We start from the raw sequence: 27,393 nt of genomic DNA, 5'->3' as shown, positions 1-27,393 counted from the left end.
GGACCTAGGACTTCCTGCCACGTGTCCACAGGATCCTCTGTCTGGCAATTTAAAAGACAGAAATTTCTAGAGTTCTGTCTCATGTCTATGTTTTATATTTAAGTTAAAGCCACGATCCCAGGCAAAATTACCTGATAGAATTAATGGACTGATATAACTGCTATCTCTTAATGGCCCTGGTGTGACTCAGTGAGTCGAGATGATTCCTTGTTATTGTCCATGGATTTAAAATGTCTGGTTGGGGCTGGAGAAATAGTACAGGGGCTAAGGCACTTGTCTGACTCACAGCTGACCCGATTTTGATCCCTGACCACATGTGGCCCCCTGAGCATCACCCAGAGTGATCCCTGAGCACAAAGCCAGGAGTAAGCTATGAGCACTTCCAGATGCGTTCCCCCCCCTCCACCGCCCTCACCAAAAGAAAAAGTTTTGCTCATGTTTTACCACTCAGAGGCTTCAATAAGAGTGAATGACTTCAAGCTTTCTGTCATTAATCCTATCTGCCGACCTGGTAACGTATCTTATACTACTGAGACCAACTGCGTGTGATTTAACTTCATAAACATTCGCAATTGGCCTTCTTTTCACTTTTCTGTTTGAATAGCATAATTACCCCCTATTTATAGCATCTTTCTTCGCAAGGAACTCCGGTTTCTTTGTGTTGGCTCTGTAATTACTCTCTGGTATCTGCTCTCGAGGGATTTCGGGAGGGAGGGCCTGACTGGCTTTGTTTTTCCAAGAGGGAGAAACCGAGGCACGGGCAGTAGCTAGTTGGTCATTTCAGTGGCTGGGAGGACCTGGCTGGGGTGGTGCCCACGGGCGCTCTCCATAGGGAAGAGGGAAGAGGAGTGAGGAAGGGGTGGGGAGGAGCTGCGTGTGTGGGCCCAGAACCAGAACGTGCGTGCCGAACACTTGCTCGTTGGGAACAATTCTCCCCTCCCCCAATGTGCCCACACCCGTTGCACATCGGGCCCGGGAAGACGTCGGGCGAAGGATGACGGGTGTGCGGAGAAACCACTCCGGGAGCAGCTGACGGCCGCTCACTCTCTTGCCAGATACACACAGATTGTATAGGGGGTCTCGGCTTCAGGGGTCCAGTCACATGGAGTCAGCATTACTGACCTGTCACGCTCCAGCTCTGCTTTGCCCCAGTCCAGTCCCCGTTCTGGCTAGATGCTGCGGTGATGACTTAGGAATGACTCGCTAAGCGTAGGTGACAATTCCTGGGGGACTGGGTGAGATACCTGGTGCTGGTCACAGGTGCCCAGACACTCCCCACTGGTCACTCTGCAGGCACAGGTCTTAGCTGCTCTGGAGCCTGTTGCCACGCTCCACCCTAGCCCAGCTGCACACTCGGCCGTCCCCTCTGTGGGCGTGAGCCGTGTAGCTGCCACCACCTTTTCAGGATGCACGTCGGGGGCGGGTTCTTTAGTATGAGCATGACAGATTTTTTAAAAAACTTTCCTTTATAAATTGAAACATAGGGGCCAGAGGGACAACACGGGGGTATGGCGCTTGTCTGGTACACAGCACCCCCTGATCCCTGGCACCATAGATGGTCCCCTGAGCACAGCCAGGGGCCACTCCCAAGCACAGAGCCAGAAGTAGCCCCTGGCAGCAACAGATGTGGCTCAAAAGCTCAGAAGTGAATGAATGAATGAATGAATGAATTGAAATGTCTTTCTTTGACTGCAGAGATTTCTGGCAAGTGTCCGGTGGAGACTGGCTCTGGGACGGGAGGGGCAGGGTCCACTCTCTGCACCGGTTTCCCTTTATTCTCGACTGACAAGGGAACAGCTGTTGTCTGGCTCTGGACGAGACCCAGACTGGGGCTGAACAATAATGGTTCAGTGGGGAGGGCGTTTGCCTTGCAGGCGGCCGACCCAGGTTCGATCCCCAAATCCCATAAGGTCTCCTGAGCCTGCCAGGACTGATGTCTGGCTACAGAGCCAAAAAGAAGCCCTGAGCACAGCTGGGTATGAGTTTACCCCCCCACACACACCACATTCCCAATCTCCCCATTACCCCCCCTAAAAAAAAGATTAGGCCCAGATTGACAAACTGACACTCGCCTCTCTGAGAAGATAAAAGAACCCACAAAGATAGAACTCAGGTCATGTCTGCAGGGGAATTACCCACACTGCTTCGGGGGGAGGCAGACCCTCGGTTTTCGGGACTGAGCGGGATGCAGATTAAGTCCGTTAGCCTGCTGTGTGCAGATACCAGGCATCTAATTATGTGTACAGTTGTTTTTGTTTCCGAAGGTTTCCAGCTCCAGCACACTGTGAATCCACCTGAATACATTCCTAAATTCTTTGTTTTCCCCCAAACAAAGAGGGGGGTGGTGCTGGAGAAGGGGTGCTACTCCCAGCTCTGTGCTCGGGGGTTACTCCCTACAGTGCTCCGGGAACCATGCAGGAGCAGGGGTGGAACCCGGGGTGCACACTTTGCACGCACTCAGCCCGCGGTGCTGTCTCCCCGGCCCCATTTCTAAATCCCTTTAACGATGGAGAGGATCGTACCCCACCGCGAGAGCAGCATCCTTAAGGAGTGACCCAGGGTGGGTTAGAGTCTCTGACTGTGCGTCATGCATCTTAACCTCAAACAGGGGAAGACGCCGGCCCCAGTGCCGGCATGGGAAGTGCCTTTTCTATTTGCTGGTTATTTGCATATTCATGTCACGGGGTCCTGTGGTTTTATCTGCGGCTTCTGTGCCAGTTTATTGCCTCAGTGTGTGAATCTCCAGAACTAGAGGGAAAGTTCGAGAATAAACAGGCTCTGGCAATCTTTGAGATTTTTGGAAGCCGAAGTATGCATTCTTTAAACATGATTTCCAGGAAATTGCTTGGGAGGGGATTTTGCTGTGCATCTTCTGGAAGGCAATTTTCTCTTCAAAGCCCAACCCATAGAAGCCCGGGATAGGTTGGCCTCTAGGTAGACCTTTTTGCTGGTTCTTAACCGTGGGCAGCTTGCTTTTGGGGAGTAGGGGGGGGCAGTGGGGGGAAATGACAGGGTTGGACCATATCTGTTGGTACTCGGGACTGTCTGGCTCCGTGCTCAGGAGTCACCCCTTGGCAGTGCCTGGGAATCCGAACCACGGTTGGCTGCATGCCAGCCGAGCCCTGTCCCTGTCATGCATTCTCTGCCGCATTCCCTCCAGCCACGGATGGTGCACATACACCTGCTTGTCCCTCTCTGATCGATGCTTTTCTTACAGGGCGGAGGATTCGGGGTGCTGTTTCTGTGGAGGGTCAGCCGACATCCACGCGGGTTGGGGGTTTGTCTTTAATATTCCTTCCCCCCCCTTTTTTTTTGCTTTTTGGGTCACACCTGGTGATGCACAGGGGTTACTCTTGGCTCTGCACTCAGGAATTACTCCTGGCGGTGCTCAGGGATGCTGGGAATTGAACCTGGGTTGGCCGCGTGCAAGGCAAACGCCCTACCTGCTGTGCTATCGCTCCAGCCGCCCCCCCCCCCTTTGTTTTTAGTTAGAAATGATGGTGGAGATCCACCTTGGAACATTAGTGAAAAGTCGGTCGGGGAGCTGCTGGCCACTTTCTCCTCTCTGTTTCCAGGTCCACTACAATGTTGGCAAGAACCTGGCCGACAAGGGCAATCAGACGGCGGCCATCCGCTACTACCGGGAGGCCGTGAGGTACTGTGGGCCCCGCGTCTCCTTCGAGACCCCCCCCCCCGTACATCAGGCATTCCCCTGGGGTGCCCCACCCCGCCTGGGTGTGAAGCAGACGAGCCCCCTGCAGGCCTGTCTGGGTCCCTAACGCTATGACCCCTTCGCTCAAGGACACATTTGCTTAGAAGGACGTTCCCCTGCCCTGGGGTCAGCGATACGGGACTGTGTATCTGGCTCCTGATTTCACTTCCTAGGGTTCTGTCCCTGTCCCCAGAAAGACACTACCTCCCCGCCCCAGCTTCCACAAATTGTCTGCCCCATCCTGAGGCTCTGGTGATTCTCAGGTGTCCACTCACAGTTGCCCGGCTCCTCTGTCCACTCAGGTTGAATCCAAAGTACGTGCATGCCATGAACAACCTCGGGAATATCTTGAAGGAAAGGAATGAGCTGCAGGAGGCCGAGGAGCTGCTCTCGCTGGCTGTGCAGATCCAGTAAGCTTTGTCTTGGCGCTGCTTGATCCGTGCGGGGTGCGGGAACACACCTGGGGGGCTCTGGGCCGTCCCTGGCTCCCTGCTCAGGTCTGACCCTGGGTAGTGCTCGGGGGCCGTTTGTGGAGAGGGGACGCTAACTGTGGCTGTCCGCCTGCGAGCCAAGCACCTTCCATCTCCTTCGTTATCCGCCCAGCCTGAGGGATTGTCTTTGTGCTGTGCTAGTGGTGGAGAAAGGCCTTTGCCATCCTCGGTTCAGGCTTGGAGCAGGCAGGGTACAAGTTGCCTTAAACCTAGCCGACCCGGGTTCAGTTCCTAGCACCTCATATGGTCCCCGAAGCTCTGTCAGGAGTGATTCCCTGAGTACAGATCCAGGAGTAAGCCCTGAGTTTTATTTAGGGCATGACCTAAATTTTTTAAAAAGAACAAAAAAATGCTTTTCAAAGGTTGATTGAAAACATCATTTTCATTGTGAAGTGAATTTTGCAGGAGTCCGAGAGATCACCGAGAGATGTGATTTGATCCCGGGCACCACTTGGTCCTCTGAGCACTGCCGAGAGAAAACAAAATAGAAATACATAGAAATACACTTCACATACAGAAAAGCACTCAAAACATATCTTTCTAAAACTAATAGAACATGTCCTACTGTACCATCAGTTATGCTAAGAAATGGAGCATTTGTATTCATTTAGAATTCCCTTCTGTGTATTTCTGTTGCCTTCCCCAGCCCTGGAACAAACACGATTTTTCTTACTATTTTTGTTATGACTACTTCGGTGTTCATCCCTAAACAGAAGGCATTCTCAAGCCACAGACTCAATTTTTTAATATTAAGCAGTCTTTCTGAACACGTGACATGGCTTATACATCTCACTCTCTGGCGCTGATTCTCACTGATCCATCATGCTTCTTTCCATGAAAACCCCACAATGTCTGTATTGTGTGTTTGTATGCAACTGGTATTACTTCCGGTTTTGTTGTATGAGCAGTATTGCAACAAACATTTACTTTCTATTTGGGGGAGGGTTTGTGTTTTGTCTTGGGGCCACAGCTGGCTGTGTGCAGGGCGTACCCCTGGCTCTGTGATCTGGGGTCATTCCCGGCAGAACTTGTGGGACCCCAGGATGGCCACAGGCGAGGCAAGCGCCCTCCCCACTGTACTGTCTCTCCGTCACCAATGGCAGCTTTGGGCATGACCCCTGGCGAGCCTACACGGTTCCTCTGTGGCAGCAGTCTTTTATTGCTTTTTTTTTTTTGGCCCCACCCCCATTTATTTTGCTTTGTTTTCCCCTCCCAAGCTGTGCTCAGGGGCTCCAGTTCTCTCCCATGACGTTTGGCCAACCTGGCCAGATGATTCAGTGCTGAGGTCCGAGGCTGCAGAACTGCTCAGCCATGTGGTGCCAGGGACCCCAAGGGCTACGCCAGCAGTTCGCAGGGGCCTTGGCCCCGGGTCCTAGCACATGCAGAGCATGAACTCTGCTGTTCTGTGGGTCCTTGGCAGGGCGCAGTGTTGAAGGTAGTGTTGCAATGCTCACAGGTACCTGTAGTTAATAAGGGAGTGCCTGGGGATTGGACGGTGCCTCCAGAATGTGGGCGGTGCCTTCAGGATGTAGGCGGTGCCTGGGGGATTGGGTGGTGGCTCGGGATTGGGCAGTGCCTGGGGTGTGGGCGGTACCTCAGGCAGTGCTGGGGGCGTGGCTGAGATCCAGTTTAAAGCTGGACGTGCAGCACAGATGCTCGCCCGAGTCCCATGCCCGGGGCCACTGCTGACAGGTTTTTAAAATTCTGCACCGAGGCCGGACTTTGCTGCCGCGTGGATGAATTTAGGGATCGTGCAGAACAGCCTGAAACGGTTTGAAGCGGCTGAGCACAGCTACCGGACAGCCATCAAACACAGGAGGAAGTACCCCGACTGCTACTATAACCTCGGGCGCCTGGTAAGTGGCTGGTGCTGTGTGTGCGTCTTGCTGGGGGGTAGGGAACTTTGCACCCCCTATTCCCAGTCCCGACTTAGCCTGATCGGGCAAACAAGTGAACAGCAGCAGATTTGAGGAAAGAAAAGCCAGAATATAACAATGGGTGTACAGGAGAATTAACATGACTAACTTTTAAAGTGAAAAGGGACAAACGGGAGGGGGGGCTTCTTCAGTGCTGGCGGGGGCACCAGAGAGAGGGGCAAGGGTCTCATGACAAGGAAGAGCTCACTTCCTGTGACCTGTGCCTCCTGGATGTTTCCCTACCTCAGCAGGGGACTCCATAAAAAGCTTGTTTTGGAGGGTCAGGGAGCAGCACCGTGGGTCTGTGGCCGACCAGCACACAAATGGGTCCCCAGGCACCTCTCTGAGCACAGAACCAGGAGTATCCTATGAGCACCACCAGGTGTGACCCAAAAGAGCAAGAATAAGAGGAGGAGTAGGTTGGCTTCTCCATCCAGAGCTTATTCCAGAAATGGCCCCAAATTGAACTCTGTAGCACTGAAGTTCTGTTGTTCATTGATTTGCTCGAGCGGGCACCAGTAACGTCTCCATTATGAGACTTGTTACTGTATTTGGCATATTGAATACGCCACGGGGAGCTTGCCAGGCTCTGCCGTGCAGGCGGGATACTCTCGGTAGCTTCCCGGGCTCTCCGAGAGGGGTGGAGGAATCGAACCCGGGTCGGCCGCATGCAAGGCAAATGCCCTACCCACTGTGCTATCGCTGCAGTCCAAATTGAACTCGTCTTCATTCAATTCCGGGAGCAGGGTTCCAGGAGCCCCCGTTGACTCCGCACTGCCTGCCGGGCGGCACGGGCAGGAGGAGCCCCTCCGCAGCCTGGTGAAATCTGAGGGGGCCAATCCCATGTTTGTGTATTCCAGCAGCACTCGGAGCTTACTCCTGACTCTGTGCTCGGGGCTTACCGCTGGTGCTACTCGGGGGCCATCCGTGGTTCTGGGGACTGACCCAGGCCAGCGGCATGTCAGGGCCTCACCCCTGTACTCTCTCCCTCCCACCCACGTCTCACTTTTTTTTTCTTTTTTTTTTTTTGTGGAGGGCCACACCCAGCCGTGCTCAGGGCTTACTCCCGACTCTGAGCTCAGGGTTCACTCCTGGCAGGGTTTGACTGGACCCGGCTCGGCCGTGTGCGAGGCCGGTGCCTTACCTGCCGGACTGTTGCTCCATGTATTTTTTTCTTTCACTGGGGCCAGGGATGGAGGCCAGAGCCCCAGGCGGGTGAGGCCTGTGCCTGCTGCTGCCCTCAGCCCGGGCCCCCACAGTTCCTTCAGTCATTTGGGGGCTGAACCACAGGGAGAGCTCACCCTGACTGCTTGAGTCTGTCGCATCAAACCTCAACCGCGCGTGAGCGACCAGTGGTGCACGCTGCCATCAGCCCGTGAAGGGACCGCAGAGCCCACAGGGGGAGCTGAGGAGTCAGGTGCCCTGGGGGTGCTGGTACATCCAGCCCCTGTGTCTGCAGCGCACAGCCAGCGCAGACATTAAAATAACACCCCGGCACGTGGCTGCTGAGTGCTCCCCCGGGCCCCACCACAGCACTGCGCTTCCTACGGGAGCCCTGGGGGGGGGGGTGCTTCTTGGAAAGCGCTGAGACTCCTTGATGCAAATAGAAGGCAGCGTGCCCCGTGGCTACAGCCTGGGAGTTCTCTGATTTCAGCCACTACTGAGCTTAGGGGGATGTGGGCCTTGTTGATTTCCTCTCCCTTTCGTCCTTTCCTTCTTGATTTAAATCTGGAGGCGGGGGAGTTCGCTCAGAGGGCTGCAGCGGCCCAGAGGTGATTCCTGATAACCTGGAGCCCCCTCCCCCTCCCGCTGCTAACCTGGAGCCCCCTCCCCCTCCCCCGCCCGCCAGGAGTGCCCCCTCATGCTGACCCCCTTCTCCCTGGCCGGGTCAGCGCAGAGGAGACAGCTGGGCGGGGCGCAGCCTGGGAGTGTGGCCATTTCCTGAGAAGCTGGACAGCAGTGCCGGCCACGCTGGGGACGAGCGGGTCAGACCTAGCTGGGCAGCCCTGCTGCTCCGAGTCGTGGATGGAGATTGTGATGCCTGGGGGGACAGGAGGAGGAATCGTAGCCCACTGCGGGGCAGGGGGTGGCCCTGCAGGCGTGCAGGTGCTGTTGGTGATCTGCCAGGGTCCCGAGGGCTCAGGCGCCGGCCTCGAACGCAGAGGCCTGTTTCGATCCCCAGCACCACGGGGACCGCCTGGTTCCTCAAAAAGGCTCGTGTGCATCAGCATCTGGCAGACCTGGGCAGCCTCACTGTGGGGTGGAAACGGGGTGTCTCTGTCCCGCCGGCCACAGAGGGACGTGCCGGTGGGTCCTCTCTGGCAGGGTCAGCGACTGGACCTGCCCCGATCTCGGCACCTCCTCTAGAGCTGAAACCCCATGCTCCCGGGAAGCTAAAATTGCTCACACTGTCTCACCAGGTTAGGGGGAGGAGAGAGCCTTTCCCTCTGCCCTCCAGGGCTCCGGCTGGGGCCCTCCCACAGCCTGACCACGGACAGATGGGGTGGGGGGAGGGCAGAAACAGCTCTAGGGGATAGTTGGTACTTGGGCACTTGGCATTTGTAGCATCTCAGCCAGAGCAGCCCCCTCAGGGATGGTGGGGGACAAGCTGTGGGAAGGTAATGGGAGGGAGGGAGAAAGGGAGGAAGGGAAGGAAGGAAGGAAGGGAAGGAAGGAAGGAAGGAAGGAAGGAAGGAAGGAAGGAAGGAAGGAAGGAAGGAAGGAAGGAAGGAAGGAAGGAAGGAAGGAAGGAAGGAAGGAGCATTTCCCAGTTGCTGCTTTATTTATTTTTATTGAATCCCGGTGATTTGTAAAGCTACAAAGTGACTCTTGACTGGGTTTCGGGTACAAAGTTTCATCACCAATGTCTCTCCCTCTACATCCCCAGTCTCCCTCCCGCCCCCCAGCCTGCCTCGCCCGCAGACACTTTTTCCTTTTTCTCCTTTCCTCCTCGCACTGCCGTTTGCAGGGCTGTTACTGAGAGGGGGGTGTGCGTGTCGCTTGGGCTCCTCTCAGCACCCCGTCCTCGTCCACAGCCACCACTTCCCTCTGTGGTGGTCCTAGACGCCTCTGCCGGGCCCTGTCGGGGCCGGAGAGAGAGCACGGGGCGGGGGAGGAATCTTGGCCTCACACGCCGTTGACCCGGGTTCGATCCGCAGCTGCCCTGAGCACCCCCAGGTGTGGCCCAAGAACCCAAAAAATAAAAACTTGGGGGAAAAAGCAGGGCTGGGCGTCTGCTGGGTCCTCTCTGCAGAGGGGAGCGCTAGTGTGGCAGGTGACCACTACGAGCCCGACACGGACGCAGGGCGGATGGCGAGGGCCCCGGCCGGGGCAGGGGCTGCCTGCGCCAGCACCAAGCCCAAGGCCTTGCTGCTCCGGCCTGCATCTACCAGCCGGGCCCTGGGTCATCGCTATCATCCGTTCCCGATTCAGTTCCTCCTGTCCTCTCCCTCCTCCTTGGAGGAGCCTCTTCCTTTCCTGTAGGCGGCCCCTCGCAAAGCCAGCCCGTGGGCCGCCAGCCGGCAGTGCCCTTCCCACCCGAATGGCTGCCTGGGGATTTGGGCCCTGGAGCATCCCTGCTCTGTGAGCCTGTTGTTAGGGAGACGGAAACGAGAGCCAGGGTGTTCCCCTGGGCTCCAGCTCCCGGGCCCAAAGACACCGGGGAGAGAGCTGAGCCGACCTTAGATGCCCTCTGGCCTTACCCGCCCGGTCCATCGCTGGAGCCTGCCTCTCTGAAAGGCCCACTTAGATTCCCTTTGTCCGCTGTTCCTGCTCAGTTGAAGGTTCTGTTCCCCATTGTTGTCTTAATTACTCAGCCTGGCAGCTTAACCGCATTAAGAGCTTAATCCCTCAGCAGTTCTAGCAACACATTAATATACCGGCCAGTAAACCAACTTCAAGTTTCTTTTTTAAACAAACAAACAAAGAAACCTCCTTTACCACTCTGCAGGAAGGGGAGAGAGAGATTCTGTGTTTTGACTTTTGGACCCAGGTCGGGAAGGAGCACTGTTCTTTCCCGGCGCAGCAGGCAGCGGGGAGAGCTGGGTCACGGGCGGCCCTGGCTACAGGGCCAGCAGTCACCGCGGCTGGAAGTGTTGCAGACACCTCTCCTTGCGCGAGGACTGACTGTATCGGGAGACAGGAAACGGGGGCTCAGCATGTTTAAAAGGAGAAGATTCCGGTCGGGGAGTGGGTTAGACAGTTGCTGCAAGAGCGAAAGAGAAAGTTGCTGAGGACTGAGGAGCCCCTGCAGGCCGGGGGCAGCCGGAGGGAGCGGGAGCTAAGAGCTAACGGCCTCTGAGCCAGAAATGAGGGGCTGCTCAGAGAAAGGACCTGTGTTTCAGGGGCGGCCCCGGGCCCCAGGGCTGAGACCGTGAAGGAAGGACAGTGTTTCCAGCCTGTGACACGGGGACCCTTCGGAGAGGGACAGGAAGCAGGAAGGAGAGCGGGGGAGGGAGCCCCGTGGCAGAACACCCCAGGAACTACCCGCTCCAGAGGCCCCACCCAGCACAGAGCAGGGGGCCGGGGATAGGGTACTGCCCGGGCACTCTGCGTGTCTCATTCAGCCAGGTCGCCTGTCCCTCCTCCCTCTGTAGATCCTGTAGGCATAGTGAAAGGTCAAAATAAAATTTAATTTTGCCTGACAGCAAATAGGAACGGCAACAGCAGCCAGAATCAAGAGTACGGCATGAGGAATTCGTGGGCGTGGGTCAGCGGAGCGTGTTGACTCGTGCCTGTCTGTCAGGAAGATTGCCACCGGCCCTGTAGGCTCAAGGGCATGTTAGTGGCTGAACAGGATTGGCCAGGAAATCAGTAGGTCCCTTGGCGTAAGGGCCCGGTCAGCGCTGCTGGACCGAGTGGCCGAGACTTTCTGTTGTCGTTTCCTCTTTGAACAGGTGAAATACTGCAACTCGAGTTTCAGGATCTCACCAGAAATTCCAACATCCATTCACAGATGGATGTTCATGAATGTTCCCCTAAGTTATTCAGCCTTTCTTTATTTTTCCACATACTATGCATGTGATATGTTTGCTATGTGGGTCACTGAGCAAATCAGAAAGTTTCTTTTATCTCATGAAAAGGCATTCTGGGGGCCGGAGCTATAGTATAGCAGAGAAGGTATTTGTTTTGCACTCGGCCAACCCAGGTTCAATCCCCGATGTCCCATATGGTCCCTGAGCACTGCCAGGAGTAATTCCTGGGTGCAGAGCCAGGAGTAACCCCTGAGCATTGCCGGGTGTGACCCAAAAAAGCCAAAAAAAAAGAAAGAAAGAAAGAAAGAAAGAAAGAAAGAAAGAAAGAAAGAAAGAAAGAAAGAAAGAAAGAAAGAAAAGAAAGAAAGAAAGAAAGAAAGAAAGAAAGAAAGAAAGAAAGAAAGAAAGAAAGAAGACAGAAAGAAAGGCATTCTGGATCAAAAGAAAAAAAGCCTCAAGCTCTGATCACTTTATTTTTTTTTGGGGGGGGGGGGGTTGCCTGGGAATCATCTTTCAGGGCTTACCGTTGGCTCTGCGCTCAGGGACCACTCCTGGAGGCTCTGGGGACTCTGGGGGGTGCGGAGGGTCCATCCCAGGTTGTCTGTGTGCAGGGCAGGCGCCCTGCTTGCGTTACTGTCTCTCCAGCCCCCGCTCTGACCCCGTCTTGCCCTGGGTCCTTTTGCAGTTCCTTCCAGTAAGCTGTGCGTCTGAACTGAGCTCAGGAGGGCGTGAAGGTCGCCTGCTAAAAAGCCCTTCCTGTTCTCAGGCCAGCTGAGAACTAGCTGCTCGATATTCTGTTATTCAGGTCCAGTAACAGTCCCTGCTTTGGACTGGGAAACCCGTCCCAGACAGTGTTGAGCTCTTACCTTGGACACAGCCAACACATACATGTTCAGTCCCTGGCACCATACATGCCCCTGGAGCACAGAGCCAGAAGTGATCCCTGAGCACAGCTACGCGTGGCCACAGGCAAAATAAAACAAGAATAAGTGAAAAGAAAAACAACATCCCGGCTCAGAAGGAAGCAGCAGATAACTCTCTCCTTCCTAAAGGAGGCAGGCCGACTCCAGGGCTGAGCTCAAGAATTTCCCAGAGACCTTCCCAGGGGCGGGATCTGAAAACCCTCAGGTTTCTCTGAAGCTTAGAGATACCTGGGAAGAGAACTTGCAATCTTCAGAGCTGAATTTGATGCCGTTTGTTTTTAATAACATTAAATATCGGGTTTCTCATTTTATCTAACATCTTGTCAAAAGTGGAGTAGATGGTCTTTCCAGAAAAAGAAAAATTAGGTTTTGGGTTTTTGGTTTTGGGGTTTGTTTGTTTGTTTGTTTGTTGCTTTTTGGGTCACACCCAGCCGGTGCTCAGGGGTTACTCCTGGCTCTGCACTCAGGAGTTGCTCCTGGCAGTGCTTGGGGGACCATAGGGCATGCCAGGGATTGACCACGTGCAAACGTCCTACCCGCTGTACTATTGCTCCAGCTCTGAAATACTAGGTTTTAGTTTAGCAGTTTTGGTGGCCTGAAATGTGTTTCAGTTTTAGGGAATCTCTGGATTTGGGCTGACAGGGAAACAGTTGCAGGCTTGCTGGGGCTGGAGGGAAGGTTCTTGCCTTGCCTACGGTTGACCGCGGCTCAAATCCCCGGTGTTGCGTGGGCTCCTGAGCACCAGCAGGGGTCACTCCTGAGCACAGAGCCGAGAATAACCCCCTTCCCCACCACCATCACCCAAATAAAATAGCCGGCCTGGGGCCAGACATCCTGTTCCCTTCCCTGCCCGCCCCTTCCCGGTGCTCCGCTTAGACAAGTTCCATCCGTTTTCTGCCTTGCGTGTGTGTCTGTAAAATAGTCACCGACTGCGCTGGGATGACCTTGAGAGGTCAGCGGGTTGCATTAGGAGCACGTCGCAGGACCAGAGAGACAGCACCCATCCCCATCCCCGGCACGGCCCAGGATCCCCGGGGCCCCACCGGAAGCCAGGGGTGGGCCCTGAGCACTGCCCCATGTGGCCCAGTCTCCCGGCCGTCCTCACGGGCGAGCAGGGGGGAGGCTGGAGCTGAAGCCCCGCGCTCCATTTCAGTACGCGGACCTGAACCGCCACGTGGACGCCCTGAACGCCTGGAGGAACGCCACGGTGCTGAAGCCCGAGCACAGCCTGGCCTGGAACAACATGATCATCCTCCTGGACAACACGGGTACAGAGGGCCAGGCGCCCCGGGAGCAGGGAGGCGGTGGGGGGTGGGCCTCGGCAGCTCTGTGCTTGTGCTGTTTCAGTAGGATCGGGGCTGGAGCGGTGGCACGGCAGGGAGGGCGCTTGTCCCGCACGCAGCCAGCCAGGCTGATCCCCCCGGTGCCGCCAGGAGTGACCCCTGAGCACGGAAGCGGGAATAGGCACCTGAGCACCACCAGGGGTGGCCCCAGACAGAAGCAAACAGGTTGAATCACGGGGGGGAGGGGGGGAAGTTAAAGCACTTGGCTTTGGGCCGCAGCTCCCCGGCCTCACACATGGCCCCCTGAGCAGGTTCAGGAACAGCCCCTCGAACATTGCTGGGGGGGACACCCCCCAAGAAAACCCGTACATGAATTTCTTTAATTCAGAAATTATCGGAGTAAATAATGGCGCTCCGTGGGCCATGATTGGACATTGCCCGCCTGTTCCTTCTAGAAAACGGCCTTGCGCTGGCCGTACTGAAGATGGGTGTTTCAGAGAGTGGGGGTCTGCGTAGGCTGGGCGGCCCGTGCAAACACCTCCCCCCTCCCCCCCCCCCACACACAGCTGTTCCTGGCCAAGCCTTCCTGCCACGGGAGAGCGAGGGGGCCTCTGGGGGGTGGCGTGGGTGAGGCCGGGCTCCCTCTCGGAGACAGACACCGAGCGACGCCCCGGGCCGGGCTCGCTCCTGAGAGAGGATGACCCCACGCGCCACGGGCTGGGTCTTAACCAGCCAGCACCCTGCTCGCCGTCCTTCAGGGCCCCGGCACCCGGTGGGCAGTGGTGACGCCGGGAACTGTGTGAGCCAGGCCGAGACCCACACCCTCCTACACCAGCTTCCGGCACGGCCGCGCCAAGGCGTCTCCTGGAGTGCAGAGCTCTGCCACGCCACACCGTGGCCCGCACAGCGCCGTGACTTAGTTATTTAAAAAAAAAAATTATTCACTTATGGGCTGGGGGAGGCATGTCCCACATTTCTCCCCAGGAGACAGAAATCACTAAATTGTGACAGTTGGTCTTGTCTTTGGTTTTTGTCTGGGGCCCCACCAGGCAGTGCTCAGGGATCACTCGTGGCTGTGCGGGTACCTGAACCCGGGTCCGCTGTCTGCCCGGCACGTGCTTCAGCCCCCCTGGCCGCCCCCTGCAGCGCGTCCAGGCTCCCTCCACTCCCTCCACTCATCTTCTCCCGCCTCGGGGGCGGGGCTTCAGGGGCTGCTGCTGTGGGCTTGGAAGTTACCTTATGGACGTCGGGATTGTGGGGTGTGCGTGTGTGTGATTGTGTATATGAGTGTATGAGTGTATGTATGGGGATATGTGTATGTGATTGTGTGTTTGAGTATGTGTGTGAGTGTATTTATGGGGGGGTGTGATTGTGTGTTTGAGTGTGTGTGTGTAGTGTACATATGAGTGTGTGAGTATATGTATGTATGGGTGTGTGTGTGTGAGTGTGTGAATGTGTGTATGAGTATGTGTATGCTTGTATGAGTGTGTATGAGTGTGTGAGTATATGTGTGTGAGTGTATGTGTATATGAATGTATATATGAGTGTGTGTGTATATGAGCATGTGTGAGCATGTTTGTGTGTGAGTATATGTGTGAGTGTGTGGGGGCGTGTTTGTGTGAAAGTGTGTGTGTTTGTGTGTGTGAGTGTGTTTGTGAGCGTGTTTGTGAGAATGTGTGAGCATGTGTGTGAGTGTATGTGTGAGTGTTGTGTTTGTGTGAAAGTGAGAGTGTGTGAGCGTGTTTGTGTGTGAGCGTGTGTGAGTGTGTGAGCGTGTTTGTGTGTGTGAGTGTGTGTGAGCGTGTTTGTGTGAAAGTGTGTGAGTGTGAGTGTTTGTGTGTGTGAGTGTGTGTGAGCGTGTTTGTGTGAAAGTGTGAGTGTGTGAGTGTGTTTGTGTGTGTGAGCGTGTGTGTGAGTGTGTTTGAGTGTGTGTGTGTGTGTGTGTGTGTGTGTGTGTGTGTGTGTGTGCGCGCTGGTTCCCCCGGCTGCCTACAGCAGTCCCCCCGGAGTCCCCTCGGCAGGCGGGGAGAGCTGGTGCGAGCACAGGCCCGTCTGCCCCGCAGGGAACCTGGCGCAGGCCGAGGCGGTGGGGCGGGAGGCGCTGGAGCTGCTCCCCGACGACCATGCGCTCATGTTCTCGCTGGCCAACGTGCTGGGCAAGTCGCAGAAGTACAAGGTGCGCGGCTGGGGTCGGGGTCTCCCGGGGCGGGGCGGGGGCTTCCGAGGGGGCACGGGGCGGTGTGCGGCCTGCGGGACTTGGCCCCAAGCATGCGTCTGTGGGCAGGTAGGGCAGCGGGGAGGGCGCTGGCCTGCACGTGGCCATCCCAGGCTCGATCCCCGGCATCCCTTGGGGCCCCCAGACACCGGGGGTTCCTGAGTGCAGAGCCGAGGGTCCCGAGCATCTCGGGATGTCGCCCCGGACACCGAGAGGAAAAGGAAAAGAATCGCTTGGGAGGTCAGACCCTCGCCAGGGCTCTGCTGGGGCCCAAGCAGGGGAGCCCGAAGAAGGGACAGCGCCCGCCCCGCCCCTGACTCTCCCCCCGGGAGCGGGGTCCACGTGGGGCGGGGCACGCGGGGGCTCGGTGTGGGGTCCCCCGAGGCACAGGAGGGGCACTCCCGCGTCCAGGCGTCTCCGCGCCACATTCTGGGAGTGTCTGACCGAGCAGCTCTGACCCATGGGCCGGGGCCCTGAGGAGGTTGCTGGTGGGTGAGGCGTGGCGGGGCTGGAGCCCTGCGGGGAAAGTGCTGGCCTGGAACTCGGCAGACCAGGATCACCTCCCAGCTCCCCAGGGGCTCCCCGAGACCCTGCCAATGGTGATCCCTGAGCACAGCGCCAGGAGTCCGCCTTGAGCATAGCCAGGGATGGCCCCAAGAATGGCAGTCACCACGAATGGCTGCTTCTGGGTTGGGGGGCAGAGGGGTCCCCACTCCTGCCTGAGACCCCTGGAGGCGAGTTCGTTGCTGCAGAGCGCCCTGGCTGCCCGCCCCTGCCCTCCCTGCCCTCCCGGCCCTCCACCCCTCCCCCTACCCAGAACCCAGGGACTTTCTGCCAGGCGCCAGACGTCAGTGGTGCAGGGAGGCAGCTCTCGGGCCTCTCGCCCTCCCTCCCTCCGCACCACCCCTGCCCCGTTCCACGCCCTCCCCTGCCCCTCAGCACCCTGGGGAGCACTTCAAGGAGGGGGCCAAGGTGGAAGTCATGGGCTCAGACACTTGGGTACTGAGTCTGGGTTGCACGTGGTGCCTTACTCTCGTGTCTCTCGTCTCTCAGGAGTCCGAAGCTTTGTTCCTCAAAGCAATCAAAGCGCATCCGAAGGCTGCGAGTTACCATGGCAATCTGGGTAAGGAAGTTGGTCAGCTTGGACTGTGCCAGCAGAGCAGCCGCACGTCTGTACACTCCGTGTTGGGAGAAGAGGGTTTGCAAATCGACCTCCTCCGGCCCCGTGCCAGCCGGGATGGACTGTGTCCCTATTCTTAGTGACCTCTTTGAGCAGTCCGGGCACCCCTGGCAGTGCTCTGGGTGCTGTCCGGGCCCTGTGACCCGGGGGACCGTGTGTGGTGGCAGCGGTTTGACCCAGGGTATGGGTCTTTGCAGAAACCGTGCAAGGCCAGTGCCCTGCCACGGGCTTGCCGGCCCCTTAACATGTGTTTTTACAGGAAACGATTGCTTTCTAAAGGGGGCTAAGTAGTCTGGTTTAGAGCCAGGGAGATGGCCCAAGTGGGGGCTGGAGGGATAGTCCAGCGGGTAGGGCGTTTGCCTTGCATGCAACTGACTCAGGTTCGATTCCTAGCATCCCGTATGGTCCCCCGAGCACTGCCAGGAATAATTCCTGAGTGCTGAGCCAGGAGTAACCCCTGAGCATTGCTAGGTGTGACCTAAAAGGCAAAAAAAAAAAAACAAAAAACAAGTGGTAGAGTGGGGCTGGAGCGATAGCACAGCGGGGAGGGCGTTTGCCTTGCACGCGGCCGACCCGGGTTCGATCCCCAGCATCCCATATGGTCCCCCAAGCACTGCCAGGAGTAATTCCTGAGTGCAGAGCCAGGAGTAACCCCTGAGCATCGCTGGGTGTGACCCAAAAAGCAAAAAAAAAAAACGAAAAACAAGTGGTAGAGCAGTGCCTGGCATGTGTGACGCCCTGAGTGACATCCTCACACGGTCCCCTGAGCAGCACTGGATGTGGCCCTCAGGTCACTGTTCCCCCAGCACCACAGCTCAGGGGACCGTCGCTGGGAGTGGGCCGAGGCGCCCGACTCCGCTGCGTCTGTTTCCGTGTGTGAGTGTGAGCGCTGCCTGCACATTCCCACATCTGTGTGTGCGGACAAGCCCAAGCCCTCCCCGTAGAGCGCCAGCCTCCCGGGCCTGAGACAGATTCCTCTAAGCTTCAGTCAGGTCTCGGTGACTCGGCAGCAGACCCACGCAGTTCCTCTCTGGCTCTTTCAGCCGTGCTCTATCATCGCTGGGGACATCTCCACCTGGCCCAGAAGCACTACGAGATCTCTCTGCGGTTGGACCCCACCGCGTCCGGGACGAAGGAGAATTACGGGCTCCTGAGGAGAAAGCTGCAGCAGACGCAAAAGAAAGACGTCTGACCTCCCCACCCCCTGTCTCCTGTGAGAGAAAGACGTTGGACCCCTCTCTCTCCTGTGAGAGAAAGACATCTGACCTCTCTCTCTGCTGTGAAAGAAAGATATCGGAGCCTTCTCTCTCCTGCAAAGGACGTCGGAACCCTCTCCTGCGAGAGAAAGACATCTGATCTCTCTCTCCTGCAAGAGAAAGACATTGGACCCCTCTCTCTCCTGTGAGAGACGTTGGACCCCTCTCTCTCCTGTGAGAGACGTGGGACCCCTCTCTCTCCTGTGAGAGATATCTGACCTCTCTCTCCTGTGAGAGACGTCTGACCTTTCTCCCCTGTGAGAGACGTGGGACCCCTCTCTCTCCTGTGAGAGACGTCTGACCTCTCTCTCCTGTGAGAGACGTCTGACCTCTCTCTCCTGTGAGAGACGTCTGACCTTTCTCCCCTGTGAGAGACGTGGGACCCCTCTCTCTCCTGTGAGAGATGTCTGACCTCTCTCTCCTGTGAGAGACGTCTGACCTTTCTCCCCTGTGAGAGACGTCTGACCTCTCTCCTGTGAGAGACATCTGACCTCTGTCACGGCCGCGTTTGTGCTCGTGGACGTGCAGCCCGGCCCGGCGTTCCTGTGACAGTGCACCGTTTCAGAGGCTCGTGTGGTGTTCATCCCAGTCTGTCTTCTTTTCTATGAGAACAAAGACACGCAAAAAGATTACAGCACCAGCAATAGAGGCTTGAACGCTCGATGTGGTTTCCGCATGGAAATGGTATTTTTTCATACAACTCCAATGTAAGTTCTAAATTCCAGCCATGAAGCCTTTTTTTTTTTTTTAAATTAAAAAGAAAAAGAGAAAAAATTATCTTGAGGGCTGGAGATGTTGAGGTGTTAAGGCACTTGCCTTGGAGGTGGCCCATCCCCTCTCAGTGCCCGGCACCCTGCAGTACCTCGGGCAGTGCCTGGAGTGAGGCCTGAGCACTGAGCCAGGGGCAGGCTCTGAGCAGGGCCAGGTGTGGCCCAGAAACAAACAAACAAACAAACAAAAAAGGAAGATCTTGAATTGCTGATAGTAGAAGGAAAAACCCTTTTGGAGTGTGTAACTGACACACAGTGACTGAACGTCATTGCGAACCCCAATAACAGGCCGAGGCCCTACAACGTGTATAAATATCCACGTCTGTATATTAGAATCACTATTTAATGAGAAGAAAGGGTAAATTAAGATATGGGGGTGTTCATTTTTTTTTATAAGACACTGTACTCTGAATCTCATGTGAAAGGAAATATATTTAAGTGTGTTTCTGTTGTTCTAGGCAGGGCAAAGATTGAAGAGTGGGAATTCCCACAGCTAGTGGGTCTGGAGGCATTTTACTCGTAGGAAGAAATTCACTGAAACGCTTTTTGGATGCTCCGACTGTGTGGCCTCGTGACTGAGGAAACCACGTAGGGTCCTGTGGGAGCACTTTGCTTTGATTCAGGCCACACGAGGAAGGCGCAGACCCAAGTAGAATCCGTCTGGCATTACTGTGTGAGCTCTGCCTTTGTTCTCCCTGGTATTAAGAGGGCTATCCATAGATACACGTTGCGTTTCTAATGGAAAAATCATTTTCCATCTGGCCGACTGGGAATCACGGTCGTCCCCTTACCCAGAACATGCGCCCCATCTTTTCGGAGTCTGTGATATCTTCAAGCATCTCCCGTTTGAGTCCATCCGAATAATCGTGTTTATTTGTTTCCTCACAGCAGTGACCTCATGACTTATGCAATCTCTGTCATTCCTTAGGCAGTAAAGCAATTACACGAACCTTTCTCACGGTGCCTTCTTAATAGCTGGTTTTCGAGGCAGCGGACTTTGTGTCTTCTTTTTGCTGACAATAAAGTCAAAGTGACTGATTCATCGGCTCGAGAATGGGGTTTCTGTTTGGTCTCGGGATCACCGCCGAGACGTGGCCATAGCGAGGACAGAATGACGAAGGTCCAAGTGGCCGTGAACGGGGCTCTCCGCTCTCGGTTTTGGGGAGTCAGCAGTGTCCACAGTTGGAACGTGGGAGGGTTGAGAAGGGCCAAGTGTTTCCCAAGTGTTCAGACCCTCGGGAAAGGTGCCAGAGTAGCATCGTGTTGCCTGGACAGTAGAGGTAGGGGCTGTCTAACCCAGATTTCCCCAGCCGAAGGCTTTAGCGTGGAAGGGCACACATGCAGTACGGGCCTGATGGTGGGTTATGGGGGGTGGGGGCCCTTTCGGGGGGGGTCACGCCCCGTGATGCTTGGTGGCGCCTCCCAGAGGTGCTGGGAGGCAAAGCTGGCCTTCTGCACATGGTCTTCTGGGCATCTTCCCAGGCCCTGCTTGGTGCTTTTGGGAACGCCAGCTGCTTTCTTTAGAACAGTGCTCATGCCAAAAACAGTCACAAGTCTCACCATAGAGACGTTACTGGTGCCCACTCGAGCAAATTGATGAGCAATGGGATGACAGTGCTACAGTGAGAACAGTGCTTATCTCTCGAGAGTAAAGGCGGAAAAACAAAACCATCCATCTTGAAAAACCCTGAAAGGTTGTGTTTTCCCCCCACATAAAACCTTCTGTTTTCAGGTCGGGGTCCCTGCCCCCCCCCCCCCCGGCAGCTTGCTCCAGGCCAGCTCCCAGGATGCCCGCGCATGCGCCTTCTTTCCGAAGGAAGCGTCTTCGGGCTGATGATGGAGAGGGCGGGAACTCGACCTTAAAATGGGTTGTTCCTGGGGATGGAGAGATAGGGATGACACTTGCCTTGCATGCAGTGGACCCCGGTTTTATCCCTGGTAGCCCACATGGTCCCCAAGCACCCCCAGGAGTGACCCCTGAGCACAGAGCCAGGACTAAACTCTCGACAGTACCCCTTCCCACACCACACCCCCCCAAGGTGGCTGCTTTTTTGTTTTGTTTTTGTCTTTTCTTGGATTGAGGCCGTACCCAGCGAGGCTCAGGGGTTACTCCTGGCTCTGCTAAGGAATCACTCCTGGTGGTGCTCAGGGAGTGAGCATGGGATGCCGGGGATTGAACCTGGGTGGGCCCACATGCAAGGCAGATGCCCTCCCCACTGTACCAGTGCTCCCGACCCAAAAAAGTGGCTGTTTCTTTTCTATCTTCTTCTGTTTCTACTTTTTGTTTCCTCAGGGGCCACACCTGACAATGCTCAGGGATTATTCCTGGCTCGACACTCAGGAAATACTCCCAGTGGTGCTCGGGGGACCCTCTGGGGTGCCAGGGATCTAATCTGGGCCCGCTGTGTGCAAGGCAAACACCCAACCCGCTGTACCACCTCACCAGCCACGCCGTGTCTGCTTCTGAGTAAGGACCAGGGAGGCGCCGAGCCTCGCCTTGAGTCCGCATTATTTGAGATGTTTTTCTCTAAGTCAAGGAGCTCCGTGTAGGGCACTGCCGAGAAGTGCAGACTTGTTTGTAATTAGGCTGTAATAAGGCGCTTTGGCAGGAAAGAGACCCCACATGGGCTACTCCAGGGGTTACATTGCTCTGCCAGCGGGGGGGGAAGGGAGCAGGGCCAGACCAGGCCCAGGGAATAGGCCGTGGGCAGTGTAGGGAGTGGACACTCAGTGGGATCGGCGCTGGCACGGTGTCGGCCTAAACCTCAGCCATGGATGGCTTAGTAAGCCTCGGTGCCTTACTGGAGAAAAATTAAAAGAGAGAGAAAGGCGGGGCCAGAGAGATAGTACGTACAGGGGGACAGGCGCTGGCCACGCACGCAGCTGACCTGGGTTCCCTGGCACCCCCAGCCTGCCAGGGGTGGGCTCCGAGCACAGGCAGATGTGGCCCCAAAAAAAAAATTTAAAAAAATAAAAATAAAAGACAAGACTTGGCCTAGAGCACTTTCAGATCTTTTTTTTTTTTTTTTTTTTTTTGCTTTTTGGGTCACACCTGGCGATGCACAGGGTTACTCCTGGCTCTGCACTCAGGAATCACTCCTGGCGGTGCTCAGGGGACCATATGGGATGCTGGGAATCGAACCCAGGTCGGCCGCGTGCAAGGCAAACGCCGTACCCGCTGTGCTATTGCTCCAGCCCCAGAGAGCACTTTCAGATCTTGACTGAGCCCTGTGTCTGCTGCTCTCTGAAGGCTCCGTGGATTTCCCCAGGTCCTCCTGCAGGGGGACTGGCCTGGTAGGGACGCCCCAGGGTCCGGCCCTGGCACTGTGTCTGGTCTCCTGAGCACTGCTGGGTGGGCCAAGGAGAGGGCAGTTCTGCCGCTCCAGGCTTCGGGCCCACCCTTCAGCGACCGCGTGCCGGATTTTACATAAGTGTGAGGGGGGAGTGTCCCCTCCAGCCCGTGCCATTTGGATCTCAGCGTGGACTGTAACTCGGAAATAGCGTCTGACAGATGTAATGAGTGAAGCACCTCGAGATGAAATGATCCTGTGTTTTAGGGGGCAGGGGGGCTCAGTCCATTGCCTCAATTCTTGGCTCTGAGCTCAGGAATTACTCCAGGCAGTGCTCTGAGACCCTATGAGATGCCGGGGATTGAACCTCGGTGGGCCGCACACGAGGCAAGCGCCCTCCCCGCTGGGCTATCCGAGTGCCTACCCTGTGCACCCTTTGACAGGGCACCGAGGCAGCACGGGAGGGCTGGCAGCGTCTTCTCTGGGGACAGAAGGCACGATGCACTCAGGACAGGGGTGTGGCCCCCCATCCTCAAAGCCCCTCATGGCCATAGCCAGGCTAAAGGGAGGAGAGCAGAAGCAGAGCCACTGCCTGGGGGTCCGGTTCCTGCAGGCCCAAAGACTGCAGGAAGGTTCATCATCATCATCATCATCATCATCATCATCATCTTCATCCCGAATTTCTCGAATTGATCGTCGAATTTCTCGAGCGGTCTCAATAACGTCTCCATTCGTCCAAGCCCTGAGATTTTAGCAGCCTCTCTCTACTCGTCCTTCCAGTGATGCCGTATTGGAGGCTCTTTCAGGGTCAGAGGAAGGAGACCCAGCTTGTTACTGGTTTTGGCATATTAATAAACCATGGGGACCTTGCTAGGCTCTCCCATGTGGGCAGGAAACTCCCAGGACTTTGCCAGGTTCTCCCAGAGGGAGAAGTAGGTTGTAAGATATTTTGCGGCCGCGCGCTTTAGGGAGCTTGCTTTTAAGTCTCTAGATGCTGGCGGTTGACAGGATTACACGGTGCCGGGGGCAGTCCCTGGGTGTGACTGCCTAGCTACTGGGAAATGGGAAATCTGGGTAGAGGAGGCCCAGTCCTGATCTGAGCAGGCTTGGAGGTCTCAGCCCCGGGTCCCACACACCTGGGTTCCTCTGCTGGTTCCTTCATGCATGAGGCTCGTCCAAACGTGTGGAGAGGGACCTTGAGCATGGCTGTGGCTAGGCTCGGGAGATCTTCGACCGCAGGAATGTTAGAAAAACAGAAATACAGGGGCTGGAGCGATAGCACAGCGGGTAGGGCATTTGCCTTGCATGCAGGCGACCTGGGTTCAATCCCCAGCATCCCATAGGGTCCCCCGAGCACCGCCAGGAGTAATTCCTGAGTGCAGAGCCAGGAGTAACCCCTGTGCATCGCCGGGTGTAACCCAAAAAAACAAAAGGAAAGAAAGGGGACTGGAGAGATAGCACAGCGGGTAGGGCGTTTGCCTTGCACGCGGCCGACCCGGGTTCAAATCCCAGCATCCCATATGGTCCCCTGAGCACGGCCAGGGGTAATTCCTGAGTGCAGAGCCAGGAGTAACCCCTGTGCATCGCCAGGTGTGACCCAAAAAAGCAAAAAAAAAAAAAAAAGGAAAGAAAGAAAGGAAGGAAGGAGAAAGAAAGAAAGAAAGAAAGAAAGAAAGAAAGAAAGAAAGAAAGAAAGAAAGAAAGAAAGAAAGAAAGAAAGAAAGAAAGAAAAGAAAGAAAGAGAGAAAGAGAGAAAGAAAGAAAGAAAGAAAGAAAGAAAGAGAGAGAGAAGGAAGGAAGGAAGGAAGGAAGGAAGGAAGGAAGGAAGGAAGGAAGGAAGGAAGGAAGGAAGGAAGGAAGGAAGGAAGGAAGGAAGGAAAGAAGGAAAGAAGAAAAAGAAAAGCAGCCATGGAGGAGGCAGGCACTGGTGTGATGGGGCCACAAACGCAGGAAGGAACAGGAGCAGGAAGGACCCTCTCCACAGCCCGGCCCCGCCCACGCCGTCCCCTCAGGCTTCCAGACCCAGGGCAGCACCGCTGGCGCTGAAAGTGACCCAGCTTCTGCAGATGTGGGGTGGCGCTTGGTGTCAAGCACAGCAAGTAACGCCAGCCATCAGCACCTTCCCTTCCTCATCTGTTCGGTGAGGAATAATACTGCATTGGGGAGTGGGGGGCTCGAAAGATCAGACACCATCCAGACACCACACGGGGTGCCCTGAGCCCTGCAGGAATGATCCCGGAGCACAGACCAGGAGTAAGCCCTGCCTGAGCACAGCCAAGTGTACCTCACCCCCAAGCCCCCAAATATACCTTTTTAACAGAAGTATGAAAGTGTTGGGAGGTTTAAATGAGAAAAATTATGTAAAGTCCAGCCAGTGCTTGCTTACAGCAGTTTAAAAGAAAAAAAACATCACTTTTCTTGGGGATTCTGCCGTGTAATTAAATGAGTACAAGTAATCTCATATTTCTACTTCTTTTTTTATCATTATTGTTTTAATTTCTGATTAGTGCAACCAATACTTTCAATCTGACACTTTTTTTAATTAAACTGCCATCAGCATCTTCCATTTCTTTTTAAATATGTGACTTTACTTTCAAAAAGGGCCAAGAAAGATTTCTTGCTTCCTACTTTAATAAATGTGTAAGAAAGGGTTTCCCCACTGTTGCACCTTTTATACATCTTTTAAAAATGGTTTTGTCTCGGTAGCTATATATACATATACACACATATATATGTTGCTTTTGGGGTCACACCCGGTGATGCACAGGGGTTACTCCTGGCTCTGCACTCAGGAATTACTCCTGGCGGTGCTCTGGGGACCATATGGGATGCTGGGAATGGAACCCAGGTTGGCCGCGTGCAAGGTGAACGCCCTACCCTCTGTGCTATCTATCACTCCAACCCCAGTAGCTATATTTTTATAGCATCAATTTTAATGGCTCAAGTGAAAATTTGTCTGGAGAAAGATCAAAACAGCTCATTTCTTGAAGCTCCTTGTAAAGTAGCTGCATGCTCATTTTTGCAGCACTGCTTAGGAAAACAGGTTTCCGCCAGTGAGGCGCTGGTGCATGGGGAGTCACGGAGGGCAGGGCAGGGGTGAGCGAGCTGTTCCGAGACAGCCACTGGGCAGCTCAGGAGACCTGGAGTGATTTTGGTTTTGATTTGGGGGGGGCCGCACCCAGCGATGTGCAGAGCTTACTTCTGGCTCTGCACTCAGGGATCACTTCTGGTGGGGGTTCGGGCCACCACCAGGGATGCTGGGGATCGAACCCAGGCCGGCCATGTGCAAGGCAAGCACCTTACCTGCATGGAGACTGAATTTGGGATTTGGGGGCCTGCCTGGTTCCCAGCTCTAGAGGCTGTGAGGACTCTGCTTGGGCTGCACCCTTTGAGTCTGATGGGGGGAGGGGGAGGGCGTGTATCTCTGACTGTGCTCCCCGGAGGAGGATGCCCTGGTGACAGCATGAAGCTGGGTGCACCCACGTGCAGAGCGGATGATTAAACCATCCTTGAGGGGGCGTCTAGGATAGTGGGGCTGTAGCCCAGCTGGACTCAAGCTTTGGGGGATAGAGGGGGGGAGGGCAAGACAAGCCCCCCTTCCTTCTCTGGCTACACAGTGCCCACCTCCTCCTGCATGTTCATCCCGGGTACGAGTTGGCTCTGCTCCCAGCCCCCGAGCCACACCCTGCTCCTCCACGGCCAGAATCACGCTGGACTCCCGGGTCAGTGTTGGCTTGTCTGTTTGGGGGCCTCACTTGGTGGTGCTCAGGGCTTGCGCCTGCTTCTGGGCTCAAGGACCACTCCTGGTGGGGCTCAGGGGATCACTCGGGGCGTGGGGGATCAAACACAGGTCGGCCGGGTGCAGGACAAGCGCCCTGCCCACTGTCCTGTCTCTCCACCCCCCATGTCTGTGTGTTCAAAACAGTCTGTTGTGAACTGTCAGGACGTTTGAAGCTCTCGTGCCCTTGTGGATATGGAAGATTTGGGAGGGTTTTCTAATTCTGAGAGGGAAAAAGGAGGCGTCTCTTGGTCCTCAGCCTATGAGAAGTGGGAGCTGTGACCTCCCCACTTTCCCGGGGGGTGGCTAGGGATGTACCAGCACCCCTTTTGGTGGGTGACGGTTGTTATAGGAGGAGGGAGGCCACCTCAGCGGTGCTCAGGGGTCACTGCTGTCGGGGGGCCCTCTGTAGCGATGGAAGCAGGATGAGCCGTGTGTAAGGTGCGTGCCTCGGCCCCGTGCAAACACTCATGCCCTCACAGCTTACTGCTCCCTCCTCTGCTGAGGAACCTTGCTTAGGACAGGCCTGGCCTCTTGGACGTGTTGCTATCTGCGTTATGGGGGACGCCCAGGTCACCTGGTGCAAAGAAAGACGCAGCCTGTCTCCATCCCAGAGACACTGGGACACCTTGGGACACAGCAGCCGACACTCACAGCCCCCACATCCCTTCTGCAGCCCGACATGAGGTGGACCCTCGGCCAGCAGCCTTGCCTGGGCTCAGCCGCTGCTCCATGCTGGCCTCCACCCTGCCTCAGTCTCCAAACCCCATCTCCGGTGGGGTGCTGTGGCATGCACGCTCCCAGTTCGACCAACTGTCGATCCTGGCTTGGTCCCAGCCCTGTTTCATGCTGGGGTCGCCCGTGGGTCATGGGCTCGTCCTGTAACAGCGTCAGCCTCATCTGCCCAGGGACTCTCGCCAGCACAGGCGGCAGAGCCCACAGACCAGGGCTCCCCGCTGAGTCCCTCCCCTGGGTTTAGCATTGATTTACTGGGGAGGGGCTGGGGGGCTCTCCCAATGACACTCAGCCGACCAGACGGCATGGGTCAATGCCTGGCCCCAGGAGGCAGTTCTGGGCCCGAGGGGGCCATGCCAGTTGGTGTCTGGCGTGTGGGACGGGAGTTGGGGCTCAGGCCCCCGCACGCCCAAGGTTGGTTTGCATCCTGACCCTGAAGCTGCTGACAGGGCCACAGAGAGTATTTCCTTCCCTTCTTCCTTCCTCCATCTCTTCCTCCTGTTTCCTTCCTCTCACTTCTTCCTTTGCTTTCTTCCGTTCCCCCTCCCCTCCCCTTCCCTTCCCTTCCCTTCCCTTCCCTTCCCTTCCCTTCCCTTCCCTTCCCTTCCCTTCCCTTCCCTTCCCTTCCCTTCCCTTCCCTTCCCTTCCCTTCCCTTCCCTTCCCTTCCCTTCCCTTCCCTTCCCTTCCCTTCCCTCCCATTTCCCCTTTGGCAAAGTATGGACAGCGTTATTAGGCCGTATCACGTGCTTTTCCGAAAGGGTCCGGCGCTCTGGTCTCCAGTCCCGGCACTCACCCGACGGCGCCTCTGCAGACGTGTATAACGGGAATGATCGTACTGGTCCGTCAAAGGCCGGACGGAGCAGCGTCCTC

At 56.0% G+C, this 27,393-nt stretch overlaps 1 protein-coding gene across 1 annotated transcript in view; it reads left to right on the top strand.

Annotated features, from left to right (window-relative positions):
* Positions 1 to 19,759, top strand: part of TMTC4 (transmembrane O-mannosyltransferase targeting cadherins 4) — a 46,902-nt gene extending 27,143 nt beyond the window's left edge. The window contains exons 12-18 of the mRNA XM_055140444.1: positions 3,576 to 3,655; positions 4,015 to 4,122; positions 5,918 to 6,059; positions 13,169 to 13,283; positions 15,362 to 15,474; positions 16,567 to 16,636; positions 17,737 to 19,759. Coding sequence (XP_054996419.1) covers positions 3,576 to 3,655; positions 4,015 to 4,122; positions 5,918 to 6,059; positions 13,169 to 13,283; positions 15,362 to 15,474; positions 16,567 to 16,636; positions 17,737 to 17,885 — 777 coding nt within the window. The 3' untranslated portion in view covers positions 17,886 to 19,759. The remainder of the gene's footprint in view (positions 1 to 3,575; positions 3,656 to 4,014; positions 4,123 to 5,917; positions 6,060 to 13,168; positions 13,284 to 15,361; positions 15,475 to 16,566; positions 16,637 to 17,736) is intronic.
* The last annotated feature ends 7,634 nt before the right edge of the window (positions 19,760 to 27,393 follow it).

This window comes from Sorex araneus, chromosome 1 (assembly GCF_027595985.1).
Source record: "Sorex araneus isolate mSorAra2 chromosome 1, mSorAra2.pri, whole genome shotgun sequence".
Taxonomy (NCBI): Eukaryota; Metazoa; Chordata; class Mammalia; order Eulipotyphla; family Soricidae; genus Sorex; species Sorex araneus.
Note: the sequence above shows the minus strand (reverse complement) of the source record. Positions and strands in the feature narration are given on the sequence as shown.